Here is a 14810-nt window from a genome sequence, read left to right as displayed (position 1 = left end):
AGAAGAGATTATTATTGACACAAGTTTATATACTTAGTATTAAGGAGATACTCTATATTTTTTTATACTGATCCTTGACTTTAAAGTCTTTAAGGATCTTTGTTGCAGTAGTTGAATTTAAGTACATGTTAATTGCTAAAACAATTACATTTCAAACAGCATTGAATTCATAATCAGTCCTTACAGTTTCATAAAAGTATGTTGCCTTTCCCTCCTTTTATTTTGTAGGCAGGAGATGAGTAGCTATAACATCAGCTGAGGATATGTGGTTGTCTCTGGGTGCTAAAGAAACTTTCCACTGAACTTACATGAAGTAGTCTTTGCTCACAATAACAATATCCTGAACTGTATTTGGATCCTAGGCTCTTCTGGCTAACATGTCAGCCATGTTTGGTATATACCATGGGTCTGATGGACTAAGGCATATTGCAAGACGAGTACACAATGCTGCTCTAATCTTGGCTGAAGGTGCGTACTTAATGTTTACAGAAACTGTTCTAAAACCCTTACCCCTTAAAAAACACATCTTAAATAAACTTACAGGGCAGAGCAGGGGTGTCCATCTGATGCGTGCTCTCTCAACTTAAGAGGCACCATTTTAATACAAAATTCTCAGCTGATGGTTTTTGTGTAGTTCTGGCAATGACATCCAAGAATAAGATGTCTGTGTGATAAGAACTTGCAGGCATTGCTTCTGTTTTCTTGGGAAACTACAGAAGTCTGCAGAGTGCATCCCTGGATGGTACTGTCGAACTGCTGTTTGCCAGCATTTTCTTCTTTTGATGGACCATCCTAGCTTACACACAGAAATCTGCACAGAATATAAATAATATAGCAAAGGAAGGTAATAAATTATATTAAAGCAATAGAAACATTTCAGTTAAATTGGGTGGAGTATCATATCTGCTACAAACATTGAAATCCCAAAGCTTAATAGCTGAAGAAAAGCACACAATCTGTAGCAGAACATAATGATTGCACCTGGACTATGTGGTCTGGTAGGGTTTTTTTTCACTGATAATACTACCATGGCTGTCAGAAGGAGCTATACAAAACTAGAATATTTGGAACCAAGGGATTACTGTAAGAAACATCCATACTTTATTTGCCAGATAGCCAGAAGACCTCTTGCTACTGGAAAAAACCCTAAGACTCTAAACATTGTTATGGCAAGCTCTGTGGCAATTCACATCCATTAATATCTTTCCATTCTTATTATTTTGTCTTTATCACATTCATATACCAACTCTGCTGCTGTATATATGTCAGATTTGATGTATCAGAATTACCTTCCCTACACTCAATCTGCATTATTACTTAGGTTTGAATCTGATTTAGTTGCATTTCATACACAGTAACATTTCAATAAAAAGATGGTGATTTTGCTGCTTTTTACACAGGGGCCATATTTTGCTTTATTATGTAAAAGCATTTATTTATGAGATACATAGTATTGCTCTGTAACTGGCACCTTAGCAAGCAATACACTGTGCATATATAATAGAATTAACTTACTCTTTTTTATAGGTCTCAGGAGAGCTGGTCATAAGCTACATCATGATCTATTCTTTGACACCTTGACGATCACGTGTGGATGCTCAGTCAAAGAGGTTTTGGACAGGGCAGCTCTTAGAAAGATAAATTTTCGGATTTATAGTGATGGCAAAGTAAGCAAACTAACTTTCTAAACCTTTGATAAATTCAGAAATTTTGTAGTACGACATTTTCTTCATTAAGTTTCTAGTCATTACATTACAATCTGTGCTAAACAGAACAAAATTATTTAAGATGTTGTAATTTGCTCAAATATATCCATCAATTATAAAGATAATATAAAGAATGAACTTGTGATGCACTGAACTTCCAGAAATAATGATTGTGTTTTCATTTTATGCCAATTAAAAGGATTATCTAATCTTTTCATGTTAAATATGCCACTAAGGGGTAGAGTGGAGACACTCTAAAATTTAATGATGAAATACAAGGTGACACCCAGAATTCAGGTCCTGTGGCAGTGTTTGAAGGCAGACTGAAATCTATACCACATCTTGGTTGGCACTAAAGGGCTCTTCACAAAGTGTAGTATGTTCTGTAAATTGGAATGGGGGAAGGGGTGTTACATGAAAATGGGCAATTTTCTTATTAAATAGAAAACACTTAGAAACAGTAGAAAGGAGGTCATGAGTATCAGAGTTTCTGAACCATCTGGCTTGGATGGTTTAGGAGGGTAAAGGAAGGAACTGGAACATGTTATATAAATAAAATAAATTTATATATCATAAATACCTATAAATATGTATGTTTACATATTGTTGGGTAGATTGCTTTTTTTTTCCTCTTGTGTTTCTGGAAATGTTTTCTTGACCAAAACAAATGTACTATGTCTCTAGAATAAACAGCTTTAAGTAATTACTGGTGCTTTTATCCATAGCTTGGAGTATCACTTGATGAAACTGTAAATGAGAAAGATCTAGATGACATATTATGGATTTTTGGTTGCGAGTCTTCTGCTGTAAGTACATAATAGGTCATGTGGGTTAAATTATCTAAATGTTTCCAGAGTTTATTGAAAACCAAAACTGGTCTTGTATAGTGGGTTTCTCTATGATCACCATTTGTTAAATATTAAGAATTTCAGATCCTCTCTCAAATAAAAAGGTAGTGTTAAATAAAGGATTTATATGCCGTTTTCTGGTTGCGACACTCAGTTCTTTTGGTCAGCTTGGACACCTTGCATTTAGGGTATTACTTCTTCTGTGATGGTTAAGACATGGGTCAGTTATTTCTTTCCCCACTGGAATTTTTGTTGCATGTCATTAGCATTTAGCAGCAATACCTACAAGATAAGGGCTACTGAGACATTAAAGGTACCCAGTTTTAATATATCGCTGTTGTCATGCTAGGTAAATACAGATATATATGATATTAAAGGTGGAGGTTTTACCTTAAAAGCTGACTAAATCCTGAGGCAAACTGGTTCATAAGCTAGTTCTAATGGAAGTTGACTACCAAAAAAAAAATCCACTAAAATATTTGACTCTGTTTCTTTTTGTTCTTTTTGTTGAAGGAGCTAATTGCTGAAGGTATGGGTGAGGAAACCAAAGGCATCTTTAGCACCCCATTTAAGAGAACTTCAAAATTCTTGACACACCAGGTTTTCAACAGGTTTGTGAATGTCTGATTGCTACCTTTAGGGAATCTGAATGTATATTTGCTATTTTTAGGGAATCTGAAATATCTCCTTTCGAAACCAGCAGTGGAGTCAGTTGAGGACAGTTTTGTACCTAGATTCATACAGTAACTCATTACTCTAAAATAAGATATTTTGTAGCATTTTTAGCTATCCTCTCATTTTAAATGAGCAGAGTGATGCTCATGACCACTGAGGGAATGTATCTTTCCATTAATCTGCTGCATTGTACAACCTGCCATTTGAGGACATGGTATCCTTGTATTCCATATTTACTGATAGTGTTACTGAGATAATAATAAGCATTTTTAATCTGTGTTGCTATTAGCAAGCTTAAAGCGCCAGTTTGAAAAGAACTACTTGGTATATACTAATAACTATCCTCAGTCTTACTTCTTTTTTGTGTTCTTTTCCTATGTAGCAGCTGGTACAGCTGATCTATTTGCCTTAACATTGTGTTTTGTGTTCTCCAGCTATCACTCTGAGACAAATATTGTGCGGTACATGAAAAGATTAGAAAACAAAGATATTTCCCTTGTTCACAGCATGATTCCCTTGGTAGGTATTTACCAAAAAGAAAAGACAAAAAATTATGTACTTACCTATATGTTTATGTATTTCAATAAATACTGATGTGTGTTTGTATTTTTAGGGGTCCTGCACAATGAAGCTCAATAGTTCAGCTGAACTCACAGTAAGTTGCAATAATACTGTCTCACTTGATATCCACATGAGTAAACTATCTAGTCAGTGTCATTCCAGTGAAGTAAAGCCTGTTCTTGGTCTAATACTTCACAAATCCTCAGAAATATGGAAAGAGTCAGATGGGACAGACAATTCATGCTTCTTTTTCAGTTTGCAATTTCTTAGGATAATTCCCTTTTCCCCAGCTGAAGAGTCCCCAGATATCTTCATTTTTTTAGCTGATACCACATGGAGCAGAGCTTTAGCCAGGCTATTTGATTACGAAATGACTTTTTGACTTGGAATGTGCTTCCTTTGCTCTCTCCCTGTTGTCTTCTCACTTTCAGTAGTTTCCTTTGTCCCCTTTCTCTCACTGCTTTCTCTCTTTCCCTTCCCTTCACTGTTTTATGTCTTGTATATTTCCTCTAAGCAAAACTAATACTATTCTTGGCAACTCCTCTTTGTTTACCTTGTAGATACCACAGCTCTATGTAAGAGTAAGTGAAACTAAGTAGTAGGAGGAATTAAGAATTTTTAAGCATATTCTTAATGTTAGAAAATCTGAGAATTATATAATCATTTATGTTAGAAAACACCCTTTAGATTAAGTCCAGCTGTTGACCTGGCACTTCCAAGTCCATCACTAAACCTTGTTCCTGATCACCATATCTACATATCTCAAAAACACTTTCAGGGGTGTTGACTTCAGCAGTTCTTTAGGGAGGCTGTTCAAATGCTTGTTAACCCCTTGTGTGAGTACATTTTTCTTTATATCCAGTCTTGTCTTACCAGTTACTACCTGGAAGAGACCAATCCCCACCTGGCTACAGCCTCTTTTCAGGCAGTTGTAGGGCTGTTGATGTTGTGTCCAGGGTCCTAGGCACATGTGCACTGAGGGTCCTACCCTTCTGTAGATGAGTTTTCCCAACCCTGGAGATAAGTTTCTTGCTCTCTATGCAAATTAATTATCATGCATAGTCAATGCACAGTTCTTCTAGGCCTCTCTGGAAATGGGTCAGAGGGCTTTGGAGGTCTTTGGTGATCTTGATTCCCCCCACTGGATCAACCTTTGGTGAACAGTCCATGCTCTCTTCTCAACCTCATTGCTGCACTTGGGGTGTACTGTGTTGTGCTGAGTATATCCAGAAGCCAGACAAAGACTGTTGTCCCAGGAAACTGTTCTACCTCCAGCTCCACGTGGCCCCCTTCTCCACCTGCATCCTGTTCTTTCTTGCCCATTTACACAGTCTGCTCTTATCAACAATCCTTGTCTGGCTTCATAGCTATCTGTCCATCAGTGTTTGAGACATACACATTAGCCCCTTATCTTCTAGGCTTTTGCACCATCCCATGGCTTAAACATCAACATGGACATGGTGATCTGTGGGGAAGAGAAAAAAGAGCAAAAGAGAAAGGGGCAAATGTGTTCTATAAGCTACTTCTAAGCTTTGGGGGTAATCGCTTTATAATACCCCAAATCCTTATGTGTAACCTGATTACAAAAATAAAAAGCTAAAAGGTTAACATTAAATCAGTTAACATTAGACCTTACTGAACCTCACATGACTAACCTTAGCCTCATCCAATCCAGCCTGTCCAGATCCCTCTGTAAAGCCTTCCAAGCCTCCAGCAGATCAACATACTTGGTGTTTGATATTTAATTGACCACAAGGCAACATCATTCCTTTACAGAGTTTAACAGAAAGAGTTGTCTGTAGAGTATTTTGTTACAGCATTCTTTATATATTTGTTTGGTTTGTTTTTATAGCCTATTACATGGAGAGAATTTGCCAACATCCACCCTTTTGTTCCTCTGGATCAAGCTCAAGGGTATCATCAGCTTTTCAAGGATTTAGAGAAGGACCTATGTGAGATTACAGGCTATGACAGAATCTCCTTCCAGCCAAACAGGTAGGAACTTTTTTCCTGAGTGTTTGCACCTTGACACATGATACCAAAACCTTATCTCCAAAGAAGATGTGCAAGCCAAACATGGAAGAATTTTCCAAAATCAAATTTTTCTTGAATGTTGGCTTATTAAATTCCTAAGTAGTAATTTTTTAAAAACTATGGTATCTTATTTTGTCTCATCTCTTCTGAAAGTTTAATGATTTGGTATTTTTATTTCTTTTAATATTTCCCCCCATGAACTGAAAATAAAGATTTGGAATAGGAATAAGATGTGTGACCTGCCAGGTGTTTAATTGTCGAAACTGGTAGGTAGTGCACTAGGTTTGACTGAAGAATGCCTGAAATCTCTGTGCTCACTAAAAGCAGCATTTAATGAGTACTGCTGCAGCCTGTTTGTGTTCTCTATTAGTTTTCATACAAAATAAACATCAAGAACTTACTCTACACTAAGCCTATCACTGAAAGACCTTTTATGTTTCATGATATAAACTTTGCTACGCATTTCAAGATTAGTTTGCCTCAATGTAATCAAGCACAGAGTCCCCTGCTAGGTGCAGAAATGTGGACCCTCTCAGCCACCAGAAGCATTTAACATTGTAGTATAAACTTATAAAATGGCATCACCTGTAATCTACTCTTTTCATTTACATCTAGCTGTTAATTTCAGCACGGCCATTTGTAATTTATCTTAGGAATGTGCCCTGTTTAATTTGCTGACACTTGCCTGAAGTCATGGGTAAGGGTTAGGGCTGGATAGTTTTGAAGTTCTGTCAGAGAGGTGGCCCTTCCTGCTTTGTGTGCTGTGTAACAGTGTTTGTGTTCTTCTTGCAGCGGAGCCCAAGGAGAGTACGCAGGCTTGGCTGCAATCAAAGCTTATTTAAATGCCAAAGGAGAACGTCACAGAACTGTAAGTGTCAATGCTCATGTGAGGAACGGGGTTCAGTGGGAAGTGGAGAGTTGATTCAGCTGCTGGGACTCACCTAGAGAGAAACTAGATCATGTATTGTCACTTCTGATAGGCTTTCAGTACTCTGTGCTTCCCACCAGGATCCTTGGTAACAAACATCTTAAAAAGTTTTTACAGACCTGAGAATGACCCAGGGAAGGGTGATTGTACTGAGTCTGACTAGGTTTGACTTAACCTTCTTCACATGAATTGTGGAGGAAGCACTGTTCATAACACAGGGATCTCTTGGCAAATGGTGAACAGTGCTTTCACAGTGTCAAGGCTTTGTCTCTATGCCACTGCCCTGTCCTGACCCTGTCCTTTCCCAGCAAGGAGGCTGGGTGTCAGCAAGGTGCTGGGAGAGACACAGCCAGGACAGCTGACCCTGGCTGACCAAAGGGTTGCTGGTGCCATATAATGGCATGCTCAACAACAAAAGCTCAGGGGAAAGAGGGCAAAGCAGAAAAGGTCATGCTTATGGCATTTTAATTCCCAAGCAACATGCTTTGTGGTCAGCCATGGGAAGTTGGGAAGGCTGGAAGGAAGGAAGGAAATTGAGATATATTTACAATTTCATCTGACACCCTCTCACTCTTGAAAGATGATAAACAGTTGCCATATTGTGTGTTAATTCTGGGATTATTTATTATATTATTATCCATCCTCATTTCCTAGCTGGATTCTAGTTATTTGTCCATCCTTCTCAAAAAAGCCATTTTTTAACTTCGGTTATCTTAAAAGCTTTTGTGTTCCTTTTACTTTTTTTTGCTTACTCCCTTTATAGCTTTTGATGCAATTGCTTTCTTTCCCACCAAAATGGTGAGATTGTTTAGTAGCAGTAAGTTCAAAGCTAAAGGATCACAGTTGTGGGTTAAGATGCATTTTCTTGTGTCATACTTTAGATCTGTCTGCCTCCAGTATACATGTACTGCTTGGAATGCTGCCCCACAGTACTGTGGGTCCTTTTCTGAACTCTGGAATCAGTTCTTTTAATGATCTGGGGGGTTTTGTATTAAAGGATATTTGGCATTTCACTGTGTGTCTCCATTAGAACCACAATTATGAGTAATTTTAAATGTTAGAGAACCAGCACAGATATTTATAATATTCTATTAGGATGACCTTTCCATACAGTGAACACTATTCTTCTTTTCTTTAACATGCTTTCATTAAATATTTATCCATATGTACTTTCCCACTTAAGCCACTGGAAGTTAGTTTAGGAACATTATTTGGGACTACATAAAAAATCTCTTTGGAAGTCTGAGATTACTTAGGTCTTCTTTTTTTACACACCCATACAGTTGGCTTTAAAGAGAAGGGAAAAAGTCCTTAGTGCAATAGTATACATATTCTTTGAACCTGATTTTATCCTTGGCTTTAGGACTCATTTATCTTCTCAAAATGGAAGCATCACTGTCCTGGCCTCCTGAGAACTATAGCCTCTGTGTGAGGAAACCATCTAAAACTGAATATCAGTGTTGTCTTCCTCTCTCTGTTTCTTTGTTGCATCCACATCACATCAAACTTACTAGGAGGTAACCACTCTTTACAGTTACAAACTTTGTTTTATGAGTAGTTTTACTCAGTGGGAAGTGGAATTAGGTTAAAATTTTATTCCTTGGAGAGTTGTCTTCTGATTGTCTATGTGTCATCTGTCATTCCTCTTTTTCTGTGCAAGACCCTTAGGCTTCTCTGAGTGTCTGTGGGTACTTCTGTGGTCTGAAAATACCCAGAGGTGAACTGCACCGGAGAGCCTGGGGGCTGCTTGCACTTTTACTCACACTTTATAGATTTCAAATGTTACAGGAAAACCATGGTACTCTTGGGAAAGAGTAAAAAGGAGTAAGAAAATAAGAAAGCAGAATGCTGGCCTTTCAGCTGCAGTGCTTTTTTCTCCTAGGCTGGAGAAAGCAATTACACCAGCAGCTCAAGGTTCTCTTAGTTGGCCGCGTTTGGATTTGGTGCCCTCTGGTGGGAAAAAAGGATGGACGCGGAACTGACAGCTCGCATCCCTGCTGTTCTGTGTGATCAATAATGTCTGTACCCAGCAGGCCTTGGTGGCCATCTGGAGGCACTTTGCATTTCAGCTATGCGGATAAATGGCTACAGATGTGGCACAGTTCTTCCTGGCACTGGCACTGGGATCCCTGTGTTTCTGGGGTTTTGAAGTATTCACATTTGTCTCAGCATCACTGTGGACAATAGAGTTCCATGAGCCACCATGCAGTTTCTGTAGAAGAAAATTATTTTTGCCTTTTGGGGGTTTTTTTGTTTGTTTGTTTTTTTCGATTTTTTTTTTGGTGGGTTTTTTTTGGGTTTCTTTTTTTTTTTCTTTTTTTGTTCACTTGCTAGTTTTTTGTTGTTTAGTTTTTGTTAGGTTTCTTTTGTGTGCGTGTTTTTTGGTTGATTGGTTGGTTCATTTGGTTTTGATTTTCTTTTGTTGGTTTTTTTGTTTGTTTGTTTGTTTGTTTTTGGGGGTTTTGTTTGGGGTTTTTTGAGAAATATTTATTGTCTTTAGAGGTGGAGTTCCTAAAAAATGTCTGGAAATATCCTGACACGTAGACAATTTTCCTATGACTGACAATTTCAATTTTTTATTTAATTAGAAGTGCTTCTCTTTTTTTTTTCTTTTGAAGTTAACTGTACAAAGCATGCAAGTAGCTCTGAGTTTCTCATCTATAGTTAAGAAGTTGTAGTAGAAATTTGGAATTAGGCACTTTTTCCTTTCAAGTAATTGTACATATGGAGACAGTAATATAGAGATAACTGTAATTTTATTTTTTTTTTACAGAGATAACTGTAAAAAAAAATTAGTGTTTTAAAAAAAGGTGGGGTGAGGCAAAAAAAAAAATTAAATATAAGTATCTGAAATAATATTCTGGAACTGCATCCCTAAATATGATTGTGCAGCAAATGAAACTTTGGTAATGAGTATTTAAATGCTGATACCTGAATGGCTTTTCCTAAAAAATTTAGTTGCATTGATCTGCAAAAGAGGCAATTTGCTGCTACAATCACGGTTTCTTTTCAAAACTTTGATAATGAATTGTAGCTGCATGTAGATCATAAAACATTAAGATTTTTTAAACTAGTTATACTTTAGGCTCTTTTTTTCTTTCCCTTCCAAGGTTTGCCTTATTCCTAAATCTGCTCATGGTACTAATCCAGCAAGTGCACAAATGGCAGGGATGAAGATTCAGCCCATTGAAGTGGATAAAAATGGGAGCATTGATATTTCTCATTTAAAAGCAATGGTGAGTATTTAAATATCTTTGATTTTCAAGGAACACTTCTTCTCTGAAGGTAATAGTGTTGGCAGCTGAATCACATTTTTCTACAAGAAAAAATAAAGCAATAATACTGAATATGTGCTTTGAAAGGACTAGGTAATTTTTTTTTCCTCACTCAGACACTAACTATGTGACAATTGTAAGATTCCTTTTAATTTGAGGATCTTTAGCTCAGGATTTGCTCAAAGAGTCTTTGTACACAGTAGACTCCTTTATAGCAGACCCTTTTGGTCCACAGCTAGTACTGGAAATGAACAAGCCATGTTCATGAATGTGAAGCATTTGAAACTGCATTTCAGCCTTCTTTCAGCAAAGTTCAAGTCCATCTCTGCTGGAGAAATTGTTGCTAGGCAACTACTTTTTTTCTCTTTTTTAAGTATATTGACTGCAGGTGAATCTTGCAATGCAAGGGATTAGCAGGACACATTTCCACATTTGGACAAACTTTTAAGGCAGTCATAGAACTCTATTGCTGAAAGTAGGGGGAATGGTCATTATTTCACATTAACTTGAAGGCCAGATTTTCGTAGGGTTGTCTGAAGGTCCCAGAAGAGAGTGTTTTACACATATATATGCTTATGTACATATATGTATATACACATCTATATGTGTATGTATGTATGTATTTGTGTGTGTATATGTATGTATGTATGTATATGTGTGTATATATGTGTGTGTGTGTGTGTGTGTGTGTATGCACCTTTTAATACCTGCTTTTTTCCCTGATTTAAAATTCTGATTTATTCAGAAATCACTCTTTTTCAATAGGCGGGGCTGAAGAAGGGAGCCCAGTATCCTTTGCTGACTATAAGTAACTTTGACTATCTGCTGATAGGCCTGCTTCCCATCTGTAAAACACTCTGACTTTACTTGCATTTTTTTTATAAAATCTTGAGAAGCTTTAGGAGCCTCAGTGACCGTTTTTTCTCTCCCCTCCCTGCCACCAGGTGGACAAGCACAAGGAGAACTTGGCAGCCATCATGATCACGTACCCTTCCACCAATGGTGTGTTTGAGGAGGAGATTGGAGATGTGTGTGACCTCATTCACAAACATGGAGGCCAAGTTTACTTAGATGGAGCAAATATGAATGCTCAGGTACAAAAACTGGGCAGATTTTTTACTACTGGGAATCCTTGGAATAAAAATAGCAAAGCAGTACTCAATTCAGACTGTAACCCAGCTTCCATGCAAGACGCCACAGTGTTTGGGGGAGGATGTGAGATTTCCAAGAACAGTAATTAAAATTAGATGGTGAAAGTAATTCTCTTTTACTTGATTTTTCCCCTGAAATATGTTGTAAGATTTATAAGTTGTTCACTGAAATTTGCTTAGTCTGCCTACCCTTTATCAAAGACATTCTTTATACAGATATAATTAAGAATTCCTAAAGCAAAATATTATTTGCATCAAGTTCTTGTTTATGATGCATTGTGATAAAGAAAAACGTAAAAACATACACCATCTTTTTCAACCTGTTCTCCTTGCATTCAGAAATAGGTCCTAAATGGCATATGGAGAATGTTTTGAAACAGACTATTCCCTTTACAGGTTGGTTTGTGTCGTCCTGGAGATTATGGCTCTGATGTCTCTCACTTAAATCTTCACAAAACCTTTTGCATTCCCCATGGAGGAGGAGGACCTGGAATGGGACCAATTGGAGTGTGGGTATCTCTATATTAGCCTTTTCTTAAAAAAAATTATATATATATATATATATATATATATATATATATATATATATATATATATACACACCTTAGTGAATCTTGGTTGGGTGTTCACTTCAGTACAGAGCCGTGGCTGGGAGAGCTGTGATGCTGGTTGCAAGCATCTGTCCTTCTCCAGCACAGTCATGTGCTCAGTGGTGGTGTGTTCACCTGTATCCCCAAACCCTGGCTTCCTGGGTTGGCCTTCTAGTGTGCATGATAAACCTCGCTCAGCAATCTGTTTCCTGAGTAAGAAATGGAGTTTGAGGGCTGATAACACTGCATGTAGTCCAGAACACAGAACTGCTACACAAGCTGTGTGAATCTATCCTATGGAGCATTCTTATTTCCTTAAAGGAAGATAATCTTACTTGTTTAAAAAGTAATTTTTATTTTGATAACTCCATTAATATCTTGTGATAAGTTGAAAAACTGAGTGCCATCCTCCACTGGCACCAGTTGTGTTAATAAACTTTCTTTTGAAGAAGGCACAGATCAGACTTCCTAGAGGACTGTGACTGGAAGCAAAGTGAAGAGAAACTTCAGTTTACTGCTGAAAATGTCCAGATATGGTAACATAGGAACACGTATTTAATCTCTAAAATCAATGTTTTTGTTTTAGGAAGAAACATTTGGCTCCCTACTTGCCTACCCACCCTGTGGTCAAAATACAGACGGATAAGGATGCATGTCCTTTGGGTACTGTCAGTGCTGCACCTTGGGGTTCCAGTGCTATATTGCCAATTTCCTGGGTGTATATCAAGGTGTGTAGACTTTTATAAGGAGTATCAGCTGAGGTTCTTTCTCTTTCAAGTCCAGTGACCACTGGAACAACATGAACAGGTTTAAAGAGCAGCTCATTTTTTTTGATGTTTGTACAGACTGAAATGCAGCAAAATGAAGCGATGACAATCCAGTCACAGGTTATTTACATCCATCAAGCCCACTTGATTTATAGTAGGACAATGTTGCCACAAGAAAGGACATCAGGACAATGGCTGTATCTAACTCTCCTACCTTTTGTTTGTAATAGGTCTTGAGATAAGAGGACAATAGGCAGAAAATTACAGTCAGGCTTCCACTTTTGTGACGCTGAAGTTTTCATGTTTAAATTACTCTTCTGCCAAGAGTATTTTTAATTGTATGGTTCAGTATTGTTATACTTGACATCTACAGAACATGGAATTTTGCAATATCCTGAATTACAGAGGATTTGAAAACTGAACTTAGTTTTGGTTTTACATGTGAATCAACTTGATCATGATCTATGTAATTTGTTAATCCCTTGTAATTTAGTGATAAGCAAGCAAATATTTGGCTACGTGTATGGCAATATTTAGCCAACAGAGATGACTGTAGATTCAAATTCTAATTGATAGAAGGGTGTGCTGGGACTTTTGAGCCACATTTAATGCTTACAGTGACAAGAGTTGGGGAAGAGTGAACCTAGGGGCGGTGTCATTCAGAGTACTTTGTTACCAGTATGATACTCTAACCATGGAAACTTCATCTGCTGGGGGAACCAGCTCTCCTGGAATTCCAAATGAGCAAATATGAACTGGTACCATTTCCATTTACAGCTGTGGGTAAAAATCACTTGTGACTCTAAGCTGGTTCCCATTACAGAATATTTAATCCATTAGAAATTTTTAAGGAGAGCTCTTTCCTCACAGTGCAAAATGCCATCTATTTACATTGTCTCACCTAAACTTCCTGGACAGTCTTGCTGTGGGATGGAGACAGGCAGCCTGTGCCTTTTGACATTATTTGTGTTCTCACTTTTTTCTGTTCAGTTCAGAGCTTCTCAGTTTGAGCAAAGGTTTGGGTCATTCACTTGTGAACTTGAAGCTACATCTCTTAAACAGTAGACACTCTCATAAACTACATTCACCAAAGGTGGCCTCAATCAATATCCAGTGCTTCTCTGTGAGTGTTGTGTGGAAAAGTGTAACAGCAGAGTGACTGCCAGAACTGGCCAGGTGCATTGAGGTGCTGCTCTCTGTCATGCAGGAGCATACTTTGCTTGTTTCGGACCTGTTTTAGATCTGTTTCTTCATGTTATTTTTCTTTCAGACAATGGGAGCAAAGGGTCTGAAGCATGCTTCTGAGATTGCTATACTAAATGCAAATTACATGGCAAAAAGGCTAGAGAAGCACTACAAAATCCTTTTCAGAGGAGCAAAAGGCAAGTATTGGACAATTTTTTTTCTTCTACCACGTTTTTTTCTGCCTCATGTAGAAGTTGGCTTGCAACACAGTTGTTTGTTTTTTGGTTTTTTTTAATGCTATGTGACTGCTGATTTCAAACTTCTCTTGTTCACAAGAAGAGAAATAACCAGCCACACTTCAATGGATGCAATGAAACTGAGATACTTTCATGTAGAAGAAAAGTAATATCTGTTTGTAATTAGAAAAAGATGATGCCAAAAGATAGAGTAAACTATTAGATAATTCTCCTTGAAATTTAGTGGCAGATTGATGAACAGCAGAAAAAGAAAAAGCAACCAAGTTGAGACTTCCAAATCTCCATAACCAATGATGCAACAATTTAAGAAATGAAAGTAATTATTTGACCTGTACCTCCTCTTGCACACATCCTCTGAAAAAAAATCCCACCAAGTTTCCCTCATTTCTGCTCCTTGTTCACTTTTGTGAGATGAGATAGAATTCCTTTGGCAATGCATGATATTTCATCTACATTCTGGTTCCCTGTTTTGGCTCTCCAGTCTTGCAACAGGACAGAAGTAATGAAGAGATGAAAAAATTATTGTAGGAGTAGTGTAACAATCAGAGAACTTATTTTGCTTGTCTAAGCTGAACAGCACCGAAGAACATTTGAGTACAATATATATGTTCTCTAAAATATGTATCTTAAATTTAATGACATACACCTTGGTAAAACCTGCAAGTTGTACTTTAATAGAAGTGAATAAAATTTGCAAATTTTCAAGGATTTAACAATGTAATGGAAGGTTCTCCAGAATCATGAATATAAATATAGACAACTTCTGTCTTTAGCCTCTCTATAACAGAAGATTTGAGCTTTGCTCTGGCTTAAGATAAAACTGATTATCGTGA

The 14810-nt window shown here is 37.4% G+C and overlaps 1 protein-coding gene across 1 annotated transcript in view; it reads left to right on the top strand.

The window, feature by feature from the left end:
• The window catches only part of GLDC (glycine decarboxylase), a 39248-nt gene that overhangs the window by 20138 nt on the left and 4300 nt on the right, over positions 1-14810 (top strand). The window contains exons 9-21 of the mRNA XM_036402577.2: positions 363-468; positions 1528-1667; positions 2432-2512; positions 3068-3165; positions 3664-3748; positions 3843-3884; positions 5643-5785; positions 6617-6692; positions 9863-9988; positions 10972-11121; positions 11575-11687; positions 12355-12496; positions 13806-13917. Of these exons, the coding sequence (XP_036258470.1) occupies positions 363-468; positions 1528-1667; positions 2432-2512; positions 3068-3165; positions 3664-3748; positions 3843-3884; positions 5643-5785; positions 6617-6692; positions 9863-9988; positions 10972-11121; positions 11575-11687; positions 12355-12496; positions 13806-13917 (1414 nt within the window). The remainder of the gene's footprint in view (positions 1-362; positions 469-1527; positions 1668-2431; positions 2513-3067; positions 3166-3663; positions 3749-3842; positions 3885-5642; positions 5786-6616; positions 6693-9862; positions 9989-10971; positions 11122-11574; positions 11688-12354; positions 12497-13805; positions 13918-14810) is intronic.

The sequence above is a fragment of the Molothrus ater genome, chromosome Z (assembly GCF_012460135.2).
Source record: "Molothrus ater isolate BHLD 08-10-18 breed brown headed cowbird chromosome Z, BPBGC_Mater_1.1, whole genome shotgun sequence".
Classification (NCBI taxonomy): Eukaryota; Metazoa; Chordata; class Aves; order Passeriformes; family Icteridae; genus Molothrus; species Molothrus ater.
This window is presented reverse-complemented; position numbering and strand designations above follow the sequence as displayed.